Source organism: Filicampus tigris, chromosome 1, assembly GCF_054856515.1.
Source record: "Filicampus tigris isolate MCC_2025a chromosome 1, RoL_Ftig_1.0, whole genome shotgun sequence".
NCBI lineage: Eukaryota > Metazoa > Chordata > Actinopteri > Syngnathiformes > Syngnathidae > Filicampus > Filicampus tigris.
The window spans coordinates 12,881,164-12,894,949 of record NC_141217.1 but is presented as its reverse complement, the minus strand read 5'-3'; the positions used below and the strand labels follow the sequence as shown (position 1 = coordinate 12,894,949).

At 41.1% G+C, this 13,786-nt stretch overlaps 1 protein-coding gene across 1 annotated transcript; it reads left to right on the top strand.

Moving 5' to 3' along the window:
* Window positions 1-201: 201 nt before the first annotated feature.
* cacnb3b (calcium channel, voltage-dependent, beta 3b) lies at window positions 202-12,629 on the top strand. The gene is made up of 14 exons (XM_086027626.1): window positions 202-419; window positions 2,039-2,158; window positions 2,238-2,360; window positions 2,449-2,570; window positions 4,085-4,137; window positions 4,404-4,423; window positions 4,557-4,637; window positions 6,173-6,231; window positions 6,343-6,443; window positions 6,514-6,665; window positions 7,286-7,381; window positions 7,938-8,108; window positions 8,401-8,439; window positions 8,522-12,629. The coding sequence occupies exons 1-13, from the start codon at window positions 381-383 to the stop codon at window positions 8,428-8,430; spliced, it is 1,167 nt and encodes a 388-aa protein (XP_085883752.1). The 5' UTR covers window positions 202-380; the 3' UTR covers window positions 8,431-8,439; window positions 8,522-12,629.
* The last annotated feature ends 1,157 nt before the right edge of the window (window positions 12,630-13,786 follow it).

The following is a 13,786-nucleotide window of genomic DNA, read 5'->3' as shown; positions in this document are numbered from 1 at the left end:
GGAATTTTTTTCCCCAATATGATTTAGACACGACAACTTAAAAACCTGTGAGATAGATGTGCTAACCACTCGTCCAGTGTGCTGCTGCGCATCAAAATACGTCCCCTTTCTTCCTAGAAGTGACACCATGCGGTCCTGAATGAGGGATTGGCTGCTACTCAAAGTAGCAACATGTGATGCTGCAAAGGCAGATGCTTGAGATTTTCAATCGGGGTGGAGCTGATGCTGAGCTGTACACAGAGCCGCCTTACAGTCGCTGCATCGCTGTCGTAGAGGAAATGACTGTAGGCAAGGCAGAAATGGCAGCTGTGAAGCACTTAGGCTGATGGTGCCTCCCTCCATCTCCCCCCCCGCAACCATAGGGGAGGTGGGGGGCAATCATGTCTGACTCCAGCGCTACAGGACTGATCTTAAACAAGGTACGTTGTGCTGCGCCCGTCTTTGTTGCATCGCGCTGCAGGCAGACTCTTGGTCACGAATCCCCCTACCCCTCCCGCTTCTATATATAGACCAATTCACCACAAAGTTACGTGTTTTCCGATTGCACCACTAGTAAACAAACCCTTCCGTGTTATTTGACCAAGGCAAAGCGATTGAGAAAAGAGGCTAAATGGCTGGAATGATCATTCCAGCCGTCTTTTCTACTGCCGTAGTTTGAAGGTGTGAAGTGTCAGTGGAAAAGAAGATGACGTTATGAGAGGTAAACTGCTTTGAAGTAATCTCTGAGATGATCTAAATGGTGAACTGCAGCAAATGAGTAATGCATTGGATTTATAAAACAAATATTCTAACCCTATCAATTTCAGGGGTAACTGTAAAATCCTGTGTATAATACACACCCGTGTACTTTGGATAATATCCACCCCCAAAATCAATCTTAAAAAGTAGAATTTTTTCTCTGTACCTGTGTATAATACAGTACCCTGATTTGTTGTTATCTATTATTATCATCTGGTTCCATTTGTGAAAGTGCATGTTTTTAATGCTTCCACAACACTGTCTCGCTGTACACTATAAAGTGTGATGGTTGAAAGTTGTCCTCTATTTATTTATTTATTTATTTTACTGTTTTAGCCAATCTTGGTGGTTTAAAGTTGCCCTCTTTTTCACTGTTTTGTTTAAACCCCTCCACTTGCACCTCTCCTCTTTTGAAAAGAGCGCCAGGAGAGTGTGCGGAGAAAGGCTTTACTTAATTTGAACATTTGTTGCACATGATTAAACTGTGCTAAACTAACATGTTCCTTGATTACTTATATAACAGGCTGTAGAAACAGATATGATGGTCTAACGAACTGTTGAGTTTTGCTGTTGAGGGGTTGTAATGATCATGCCAAGCTAAGTTCTGCAATGTACGAGCTCGTACACGCACCACTTGTTCGCAAAGTGACGTCACAATGACAGTGGCGATTTTGCCAAAACAGGACATTTGAGTCAGTCTGGTTGATTAAAAAGTGATCAGTCGGAATGGCAACTGTGTCAGGCTGTCAGCATCAAAGTGTGTAGAGTCATTTACATCTAATAAGCTGCCTTTGAAAAGTAATCCGACAGCTCTCCCCAGCGTTGCTAGACACTAGTGCAGCCGCTGCTGAACGCTGGCAACAGGTGCCGTAGAATACAGTGTCAACGTAATAAGTCGTTTTTTGTTTTTTTTCAGTCCTTTAGCCTAATCGGCGATTGAACATTATTTCAGGACGCCATTGTGTCGTTTAATGTAACTTTTTCACTGAAAGGGATGCTATTTTGGATCTTGATGGACCTGCGGACTTCTGACGGACTGACGAACTGATGATTATAATTCGGTTCATCGCAAAAAAATAACGGAATGATGAATGATGAACAGGTACCCTGGCCGCTGAAGGATGACGAATGACGGACCAGAAAAAAATGAGTAAAATTCCCACCTCTGGGAATAACTGTACATTGAAACAGAATTTTAAAAATATATCTATAGGAATTAAATGAAAATTGGGTACTTGGAACTGAAATGTGAATCTAGCTTTTGAGTCACTTAATTGAAAGCAGCCATTCTTACCTTTAGGGTTCAGCCGATTCCTACACTAGTCGACCCTCGGATTCCGACCTGTCCCTGGAGGACGACCAGGAGGCGTCTCGGCGTGAAGCCGAGCGCCAGGCTCAGCTGCAGCTGGAGAGAGCCAAGGTAAGATCACAGTGCTTGTCCATATTATTGGTGATGCTTGTTTGATATTTTCAACTCAATTTTTTTTTTCATGTGAAAGTCGAAACCAGTGGCCTTTGCAGTGAAAACCAATGTTAGTTATTGTGGCGCCCTGGATGAAGATTGTCCGGTCCAAGGCGCAGCCATTAATTTTGAAACCAAAGACTTTCTGCACATAAAAGAGGTGAGAGGCCACCTTTCTGTCATTACCATCTCTGCCGCTTTTTGACGCGAAGGACACTCAAAGCAGCGTATGCTTTTCCCTCCTGCAGAAATACAACAATGACTGGTGGATCGGTCGGCTGGTGAAGGAGGGCGCAGACATCACGTTCATCCCCAGCCCCGTCAAACTGGAGGCCATCAGGATTAAACAGGAGCAGAAAGCAGCAGCCAGGTCAGAGGTCACACAGGCATTTGCACTGCAGGCAAAAGACAGGCTCGGAAATATATAAGTGGGAGTATAAGTGGGAAAACGCTGTAGTTTCACGATATTTCTTTTGTATAGTCGTCTGAAGTCAGCTGCTAAGAGCTAGTTGTAAGCTTGGCGACTGGCAGTAGCTGAAGTCCATTCCGGGCAGCGTGAGAATTACATTTGATATCATTATGTTTGTGTAGCAGGACTTTTGCTTATTTAATCCTTCTATTTTATGAAACATAATCACAAAAACTGCGTAGACTGAAAACATTTGGGTTTGACATCAAAAGTGCACTATTCCTTGTTCTTGCCATTGAGCGTCTGTTACTTTGTGTTTTCTTTCTTCTTCGGGGCATTCCAAATGGTTAGGCCAGCTAATGGCCAATGTTGCTGCATTGCCTCTAATTGATTTTTCATCTTCTCACAGATTCACAAGTGTTTTTTTTTTCTCCTCAGCCACAGACGGCTTACTGGTTTTCGTGTCTGTCTACACCTCTAACTAGGATACCTTAAAGTAGCATAGTTTTGTTTGGACAGTGGTGCCTTGAGAAACAAGTGAACTGACTTTCAAGATACCAAAAAATAAATAAATTGCAGAATGACAGGGCTGATTATTTTTGGCTTCGACTTGCGAGCTTTGTATATGAGCACTCTATGGTGAACTCAACTCAATTCATTTCACAATAAACGTCACTTTAGCAAATAGGGAATAATTCTTCAAATTCTTCAAGATGCTTCAAGCTGTTTAAAGCCTCCTGGATGGAGGTTAACTGCTAATGTTAATAGGATACTAGGAAACTAGGATAATTACAGTATATACAGTATTTAAAACAACTTCAGTACATAGTTTAGAATTTCGTCTGCTAGCTTAATGCTATGCTAACACATAATGGTAAGCACATGGCTGCCATCGGGGGAAAACTCCTATGTCACAATTTTTTTTCCCAAATCTATAGTATTGGTCCATCTACATGTGTTATTTTTAGTTTTTTTTGGGACGAATCTAAACTGTTGAAAATGGTTTGCGCTCTATGACGATGTAATGTTAATAGTGAGGTTTTGGGGGTCTCCTGAAAAGTCATGATTTTGGAGGTACACTGCCCGAAGCCAGCGATATATAATCCTTTAAGCAACTAATATTTCAACACAGCAACACATCTGCTGCTGTAGACGGAGACGCCCTCGTGTTGACTGCTTGTATCATTCAAATGGGTTCGCTCCAGTCAAAATAAAGGAATTGGACCCACTGTTCCAAGACTTATAACAGAGAGTGTAAACGCCTTGCATGCGGCACACACCGCAGTTTGTGTATTCTACGTCATGCGCCTGCTGTCATTGCCCCAAAGCCACATTTCCACAACACCTTTTAATGAAGGTTTCCTTGTTGGCACGCCTACTTCTTGTATCTCTCGGCTTTGCTTTGTGCTTTTCTCCAAATTGCCACCTGAGGGGAATTCGCCCACAATGACACTTTGCATTTTGTCGCTCTGCAGGAAAGGAGGAAACGCGTCATCCGGAGGCTGGAGATCCACGCCGCCATCTGCAGGTACGTCGAGCTGCAAGAGTCCAGCTGCCAAGTCGCTCCACTTCAGGGACTGCTCGTCTGTACCATCCTCTTTACATAGTTCATGTTAACAGGATGTGAAAGTTAAGGCATGCATGAGATGACCCCTGAAAGTGCTCCACTGTTACTGTCTCCTTTCTAATCCACAGTGGCATGCTTTGCGAATGTTTTTCTTAATTTTAAGTATAATGAATTACCTCATGCGCTTCGTCCTTCTTGTCTGATGTTTACTCCTTTTGTTCTGAAAGCCAAACAGAAGCAGAAACAGGTGTGTTTTCCACAAAAGAAATGCCTTCTGTGACTCTGTCTGTGCATCATTAATTAATAACAATTGTATATTATCATTCAACGGAATGTGTTTGTGTTCAGCATATCTACGTGTCAATTTTTGTCTGGTGTAGACAGAACTTGTGCCCCCGTATGATGTTGTTCCCTCCATGCGGCCGGTGGTGCTGGTGGGGCCTTCGCTGAAAGGCTACGAGGTGAGACAATTGCAGCCTTGTATGAGGTAGAAAAAGGTGAAACTTGAACAACAGGAAATAACTTAGGTTGAAGTAAAAGTCAAGTAAAAATATTACTTGAGTAAAAGTTTTGAAGTATCTGGCCTTTGCTGCCCTTAAAGTAAGTATCAAAAGTAATTTTGTGATATTCAATGTATTTAAGTATTGGGATTAATTAAAAAAAAGTGAGTATATCCAATTTTTAACCCTTTCATGCAAAGTGGTCACTACAGTGGACAGCTATTTAACAGTTGCTTTTTCCTATATTAATTAAACTATTAATATGTTTATATCTTAAACAATAACATGAAATCATAATTAATGCATGAAAGGGTTACAAATATTTTCTTTTAATTTAGATTAATTAATATAGGTGAAAGCAACTTTTAAATAGCTCTCCACTGTAGTGACCACCATGCATGAAAGGGTTCATGTTTTTCTTTATTTTGTTAACTTTAGTGGTGTTGTTTAAGATCTGTGTTGGCTAATGGGGGAAGCGAAGTGTTGGAGTTGGAAACACCCAAACGTTCAACTAAACCATATAATTTCATCTAACAAAAGTCCACGAGGCTAATACTCACGTAGAATGCGAAACGCGGTAGATGGGCTGACTGACTGACTGACAGACAGGGTTCACAGTAATTGTAAATCTTTTAATAACTGCTACTTGAACACACACGAAGCAGCACATACAAACACAGCTTTCAACAATGCTAACAGGCGTTTGCTCTGTAGGAATGACTATTATGGCACCTTAATGGGGGACCTTCTATATTCTTCTTCTATATGCAATATTTACTGTATATTATATAACATCAATAAATTAATAACTTCATACTGCTGGGCAGCTGCCAGCACACCTCACTAGACCTCATTTCAGCCAGCACCAAAGGATTAAATCTGTATGATTGTTTTTCTTTTTCTTTTGGCTTTTTGTCACTTCTCTCAAAGGACAGCAGCGGCTGGAAAAGAAGAAGAAATAATCTATGGAAGTTACTTATAAGAAGCACTAAGCGAAGAACCAGACAGCTCCATTAATTGACATGCTAGCTAGCCCCCGTCTGGCTAGCTGCCATATACTAGTCACTTGACTTGATCACATCACAATTTTGATATCTTACAGCCCACACGCTTCCCCTAGCTAAAATGCGTTAACAGAAAACAAATAATTATAGTGACACAGCCAATGATTGTAATACTACTAGCTGAGTGAGGAATAAAAAAAGTTAGTTAAAGTTGTTGAGCAACATTTGAATTCCCATGTTCCTATTTTACATTGATGTCCATTTGTCTAATGCACTATTTAAATAAAATACAAAAATCAGTTACTCCGAATACTTATTCACTCTTACTCAAGTAATTATTTGGAGGCCTCCTTTTTACTTTGACTGGCGTCATTATTATTCTTAATATTCTTACTGGCGTATAATTGTTGGTTACTCTACCCACCTCTTGTATAATGTGAGAAAGAAAAAGTGAAAGCGTGACCACCCTAACTCACCTTTATGTGTTTGTAGGTGACAGACATGATGCAGAAGGCCTTGTTTGACTTCCTGAAGCACAGGTTCGATGGCAGGTGTGTACAAATGTATTGTTGGATACTAATTGTTTATTTATAATGACTTGAGTGCGCAGCGCTGCGCCGTCATGACGCACAATTGTCCCGACGAGATGTTTTGTCCTGTAGGATCTCCATTACACGGGTGACTGCTGACCTGTCGCTGGCCAAGCGCTCTGTGCTCAACAAGAAGGCCATCATGGAGCGATCCAACACGCGCTCCAGCCTGGGTGAGTGGTGACGATGGTTATTATCCATCTCTTTGTGTTCATACGACTCTTCTTTCCATGCTACTCTCAGCTGAGGTCCAGAGTGAGATCGAGAGGATCTTTGAGCTCGCCAAGTCTCTGCAGCTCGTCGTCCTGGATGCAGACACCATCAATCACCCGGCGCAGCTTCTCAAAACCTCTCTGGCCCCCATCGTCGTCTATGTCAAAGTGTCCTCGCCCAAAGTAGAGCACAAACCCACATCATACACCTCCGCTTTCAGTTACTCTCTGCTACACTAGATGCAAAATACATGGCAGTATTGTGTATGAGAGCATTCACAGTAATGCTGTTGACCTTCAGTGATTGGGGGGATTAAATACTCCGCTTTTGTCTAAAAACAAAACAAAAAACAAAGCAGGTTTCAAGGAGACAATATGCATTTTTTTCTGAACTTAAATCAGTTCCCAGGGGTCTTAATAATAGCTCTCTGACATTCTTGGGTGAAAATATCTACAAAAAACAAAGAATTACAGCACACTTGAAACCAGACTGCTTAGTCGGGGCTGTTATGTCTCATGCAAATGAGCCACTACTCACCCCGACCTCCATATTTCGGGTTCAGTCAGGAATACGTTTGTCCCCTTGAAAGATTACAATCAGTAAAATAGAATTTAAAGAAATGCAGCAGAACATTGCCAAACACAAATATTCCCTCAACCCCACAGTGGCAAGCTAGCTGAACGTTCAAGAATGTGCTAATGTGCAAACTGTAAAGATACAATTGCTGATGTATTTGTATGTCATTTGAAGTACAAAGTGGTTTGTAACTGCTTGCGTGTCTTTGTGTGGGCTGGACTCTCAGGTTCTACAGAGGCTGATCAAATCTCGAGGGAAGTCACAGAGCAAACATCTGAATGTTCAGATGATGGCGGGGGACAAGCTTGCTCAGTGTCCGCCTGTATGTTACTTGCCCATCTTCCTCCGTAATACACTTTGTTTTACATACAACAGCAACATACACTTAAAGAAAGAAAGAAAGTCAACCCAAACATATTTTTTTCAAGAATATGTTCTATGCAGGCCCACTAGTTGAAACAAGGCATTCTGATTAACTCATATTCCACAAACAAAATATTAAAGTCTCCTGCTCATTCCCAGGTATACATTCCAAACTTTGGATTGTATTTAGAAAGGACATGAATCATTTTGTTCAAAAAGTAAAAATGACTATTTTCAGTAATGTCTTAAAAACACTTCTGACAAACTTTGGCACATTCTTGTGTTATTTCCAGACCCCAAATAATAATAATAATAATTTTAATATGGAACTTAACGAACTCAAACCCAAATAACTGTTCATATTAAGACAATTTTGAAGACTGGCCAACTTTATGGGGTAAAAATAAAGATAGATAGATAGACAGACAGACAGACAGACAGACAGAGTACATGATGGATGGATGGATGGATGGATGGATTTGCATTTGCTGATGCTATCTTTGTCTCACCACCAGGAGATGTTTGACGTGATCCTGGATGAGAACCAGCTGGAGGATGCGTGTGAACATCTGGCTGAGTATCTGGACATTTACTGGCGTGCCACCCATCTTCCTTGTTCGGCCCCCGTCAACCCGTCCCAAGACCAAAGCGTGATCACCCCTCCTTCTGCTAACTCCAGTCAACAGGTATGACAGTGCAAACATCAACATAGCGCTCATGTTAGCGACCTAGCGTGGGCCACTCAAACTGCAGCAGTTCTCTGCTCCCTTTTGAGCCACCCTAGCTTCCCTTGAAACCAGAATGTACAACTGCCACTATAAATTCTATCACTAAAACCGCCACTACTTACTTACTAGTACTACTACTAGTAGTAGTACTTACTAGTAACTAGTAACTACCACTACTTTCCACATTGTTGCCCCTGCCTGATGCTACACCATGATAGCGATCTGATTAGCGCTCATGTTTACTTCCTAGTTCTCTGAGACTCAAGAGTTAATAGAGTGACCACTTGCGGTGAGTCGTCCTCGCACGTTTGTTGCAACTTTTGAAGGCCAAAACTCAATTGACGTCGTAATGTGCTCTCCACCTGTGGAAGGCCAGGAGCAGCCTAGAGCGCCACCATGGGGCAGCGGCAGCGGCAGCAGCAGCAGCATCTCTCCACCCTCAATGGACAAACAGCAGGAGCAGCTGGAGCGAGAGCAAGCGAGACCAGATGGGGGTTTGGGGCGCGGACGCATATGTACATCCGTGCTTTGGGGAGGAACATAAAGATCACGACCCCGCTCATTGCTGCCCCCTAGGGGAGAGCCACTTGCCCCCGACGCCACGTGACAACTCAGGGTCGCCCACTGTACACCTTCTGATAACCTTCTGCGCCACACAGACACACACACACAGGCAGCTGCTCTGTGTGAGCCTATTCGACAGTGGTTCGGGTTAGACCGCCTGTCGGCCTGTCTGTCTGTAGCCCGCTACACACGTGAAGATCGGCGTGAACGTTCTCAACTCAACTGCCTATTTCTCATGCTAAACTATTACTACGGTTGCTACCCCTACCACTAAGTACTACCGCATACTACTACCGCCACTGCTACTATTACCGCTACTACTATCACTATTTTAACTAACTTACTTACTAGTAGTACTCATACTGGATACTAGTAAGCTACTACTCAGTACTACCACTACTACTACTAGTAACAGTTTTACCTCTAGTACAACTACTACTAACAAATACTCCTCAGTGCTTCTTTTAGTATTTTTACTACGACCTCTGCTACTACTACTACTACTTCTACTACTACTACTTAGTACTATTACTGCTCCTAAAACTTGGTAGTACTATTATTAGTAATTTATTTTGCTATTACAGTACTACCAATATTCCTATTAGTGCTACTAGTAATAGCTGTACTACTATTACTACCACTAACTGCTCCTAGTACTACTGCTATCTTTACAACTATCACTGCTACAAGTAATAACTGCCATCTAGTAGTACTATAGCTATTTCTCATAGTACTACCACTACTACCAAAAACAAATACTAGTACTACCGACTACTACTAGTAGTACTATCACTATCACTACAACTACTATTACTATTAGTACTGCTAACTACAATGCCACTACAGTGAGTAACGACTGGTGCTTACTCACAATTTGCTCTCAATGATATTCGCACTAGATTTGACTATTTAATACTCCTACTTGTCGTTGCAGTAGACACAACACACCTCATTTGGGGGATGGAGAGTAGTTCTAATACCTACTACTGGTAATACTTACTATTATCATTACTACTGTACTAGTTGTACTACTACCACTACCTAGATGTTTGACTGACTAGTTCTACTCAGTACTATAAGTACTATTACAATTATACTACTTTAATCCCATTTTTACTACTACTGTGACTATTACAATACGTAACCACTAGCACCAGGGTACTACGACTACTACGACTACTATTTTGAGTACGGCAGGCGCTAAGAGCAGTAACGCAAGCAAGCATTTTTCTCTCGTCAACGCGTGTAGCGGGCTTAAAACGGCAAACACAGGTGGATGCACTCTTGAAACAGTTGGGTTAAAAATCACACAATTTTGGGTCTAAAATGGACCGATCCGCTACTTAGGTCAATTTGACCCAACTTTCTTGACCAAAAAATGGGACTGTTTTGTACAAAACAACGCAAGAAAGTGGGTCGAATTGAGCCAATTAGTGGAAAATTGTGTGATTTGTAACCCACCTGTTTTTAGAGTGTGGTTCCCGGGGTTCCTCACTAACTCACCGTCTTCCGTCTCTACCGTATGGCTCGCGTGAGCTGACATTCCAGTTGAAGCAAATGATTCCTAAATATGGCACAAATTGTTTCTAGGTGTCGACACCCTATCGGTTGACAACACCGCGGAATCAAAATCTTCAATCTTTCCGAGTAGCTTGATTTCCTTCTGTAGCCTTTTTTTGTAGTTTTTTTTTCTACACTAAATGTACGTAGTAGCCGATCACGTATCTTTCTGCACACAGCCATGCATGTCAAGCACAGACTCGCAAGGGAAACAAGACTCCTTGACGGCTTTAGAGTCACTTTTTATGGATGCACATCTGCCAAACGCCTCACTTACTTAATTGTATCTTTTATAACATCTCTCATACTTCAAGATCAGAGAAGAAAAAACCAAACACATTTATCCCAAAATGTGTTTTTATTCAAGGTGTTCAAGCAAATGAGTCACATAAATAAATCACACATTTTCATTTATTCTTGCTAAGACACCGACATTGAATCCAGAATTATGTATCAAAAATGCTTAGTCAGACAACAACAACAAATCAACATGACAAGAGTAGATAGTGGTCACTTTGAAACTCGAATCCTACATAATCAGTTGTATGTTATTACTTCAAGATTTGTGGACAATTACAACCAAGTCTTCCTCAACTAAATTGATTTGGGAAATTTTATGTCGGGTAATGACTTGGTAAGGCTACATTATTACAAACCACATGTTCTTGTATCATTTGAAGCGTAAAGCTGATCATTGATTGATTATATCCTATAATGGACTGGTCAGGTTTCAGGGAATGACAATCCGCTGTGGTACATTTCAGTTAATATGGGTTTTCATCCACTTCTGGGGAAAAAAAATGACAGTATCTGTATAGAAAATACACCATACCAGATACCATGAATTCAGCTCATGCTCAACGTAGTCATGTTCTTCCTTTCTTCAGCCTCCTATCATGTACAAGCTGGTTATTGTAAATAATGTAACATGCATGACATTGTATTGCGGTTTCATCAGAAGGGCTTGGCGGGATGACGTGATCCATCAAATGTACGCATTATCAACGCGTCATTGTACAGACTGTATGTTTAAGATGGACATATTATTAGAATTATAAATTGTTATGATTAGGATGATTATCCAGCTGCACAAAATACTGAGGGGAAGCACACAAACTGAGATCACCACAGAAAGCATGTTTTTTTTTTTATTTATGTACTCCACAATTGTTCAGATTACAAAGGTACACCTCCAAGTTGGACCACATCCTTTCCAATTTGGTCGACTCGACAAACAAAATATCTCATTGCGATCTGCAATTTTTGGAATAATTCGCACAAGCCATCAGATCACCTCCATTGACTGTACAGGCAGTAACATTTTATCATTATTTACCGTCACAAAAGATGACATTACCCAGACAAAAGAAAAACGAACGCTCTTGAAACACTCTTCACTTTAATGATAAATGAGGAAGGCGAATGTGTACACAACACAAATACATATAAATTAGGGTTTTGCATCTCTTCAGATTTGTTTTGATCACAGCAGGTATGATGCAATGACTTTCCTGTTGTCATTTTACAATATGAATGAACTTGTCATTAGGCGACTGTAAATGTGGCATTTCCTTCAAAGTTATATCTCACCGCCGAAAAGACGATTCAATACGTATCTCGATATGTTTCAAAACGATTCGGTTTGGTTCGATTCGATGCACTCGCATCTTTTAAATCCAAACCGATTTTTACTTGCAAATACATTTTTTGGTTTTATAGATTTAGAAAAAGTTCAGGATACAGTATTCACATTTCACGTGAAATGTTAAAGTCCTTTGTATGACTATCAAGTCAACAGTAATTAAACAAAACAGGAAGTAGAATCTTGTTCAAATCAAAGCTGTAAGAGTGTAACAGAAACACTGGATCTCATTTGCAAATATCATGCCACTCAAGCACTCCGGACAAAAGTATTTGGACACAGCTGTCATCTGTTCTGCTTAGATTGTGAGTCTGTTCCCTAAAAGGTCAGATCAGACTTTTTGCTGACATGGAATTAGGCCTGCATTGCCTAACTTTTGAGGAGTTCCAACTTCAAGGTACCACGTACTGAAACTGCATTCAGGGCAGGAGGGACATATACAGCAAGCATGCTAAGTAAACAATATGATGTGTATTCTTCTTCTCTGTCTTACCGCCAATCAGTTTATGCACCCAAAAATGGTTACGGTTCTGAAAAAACCCAAAGCACACTTTGTTCAAGGAGGTTCCGTATGCAATACAAAGTGGAGCATTGCCCTGAAACACGGCTGAGACTATCAAGATACCTCCTCAGGTATTTCGTGGAGTATGTTTGCACTACACTGTCTTTTTCTTGTCTGCTTTGTGATGCAATAAATGCACTACAAGTTAGGATCTGACGTCTCATGCTTGATGGGCCACTGTTGCAACATATTCCACGCTGCAATGACACTGTGTGTCCAGTAGAGAGAAGCATGTGCTCCAAGAAATCTGTAATGGAGCGTAGCTATGACTCAAAGAACCACTGCAGGGCGTGCTTGTGTAGACAGTCATTTCATTCAATGACCGAACAACTTTCCCCTTTTTTCTCCTTTCATTTTTGCATTCAGTAGTTTGGTTTGGGGCGGCACGGTGAGCAAATGGTTAGCACGTCCGCCTCACAGTTCAGAGGTCGTGTGTTCAATCCCGACTCTGACCTCCCTGCGTGGGGTTTCCTTCCGAAAACATTCATGGTAAGTTGATTGGACACTCTAAATTGCCCCTAGGTGTGATTGGGAGTGTGCATGTTTGTTTGTCTCTGTGTGCCCTGCGATTGGCTGGCAACCAATTCAGGGTGTCCCCTTCGGGCTAGGCTCCAGCACGCCCGCGACCCTTGTGAGGATAAGCGGTATGGATAATGGATGGATGGTTTGGTTTGCTAGTGGGTTTATTACTTCCATTAGTTACTGGCCACAATGTGCATGAAATGCAAAACAGTTTAAAAAAATAAATAAATAAAATAAACTATAGGCCAACATGCTATTTTTTAAATATCATAAACTCCCACAATTGTAAATATTGGCGCACTAAGCTTCATTCTTATTACAGTATTCTTTTATTGTTCTTATTCATGTTTCGCATTTTCCCCAAATATGCTGCAATTAAAGCTGTTATTGACGTTTGTACCGTTTAGCTTAGCATCAATTTGCAGTATTTATTTAATTATTTTATTGTATCATTAAAATAACCTCGTGACGAAGGAATGTGAGGGCTTTGCTTTACCGTTAGGGGGAGTCCTTGCTCTTTAAAAAAAAAAGCTACAGTATTTACATCGTAACCTGGTGAATATTGTTTTTAATTAGTGTTATCCGTATAATGCTTTGTCAAGGTACCAGGCAGCATTGTTTTCGCATTGTATATGGGGTTTCTTTGTGTTTTTGGTTTTGAGATGCGTTGATTAAATATTTTTTCAAACGTTCATTTCAAAGTAATTTAATCACGGTGCATCGGTTTATGACTTTTTCCAGACACGCGAGCACTGTGTGGTTGCAGTGACTCAGCTCAGGTCACAG

Coding starts and splice junctions, on each gene's coding strand:
- cacnb3b (XM_086027626.1), top strand. CDS start 381: ATGTCTGACTCCAGCGCTACAGGACTGATCTTAAACAAG. Junction 2,159..2,237: donor TGCAGCTGGAGAGAGCCAAG/GTAAGATCACAG, acceptor TTCATGTGAAAG/TCGAAACCAGTGGCCTTTGC. Junction 2,571..4,084: donor GAGCAGAAAGCAGCAGCCAG/GTCAGAGGTCAC, acceptor GTCGCTCTGCAG/GAAAGGAGGAAACGCGTCAT.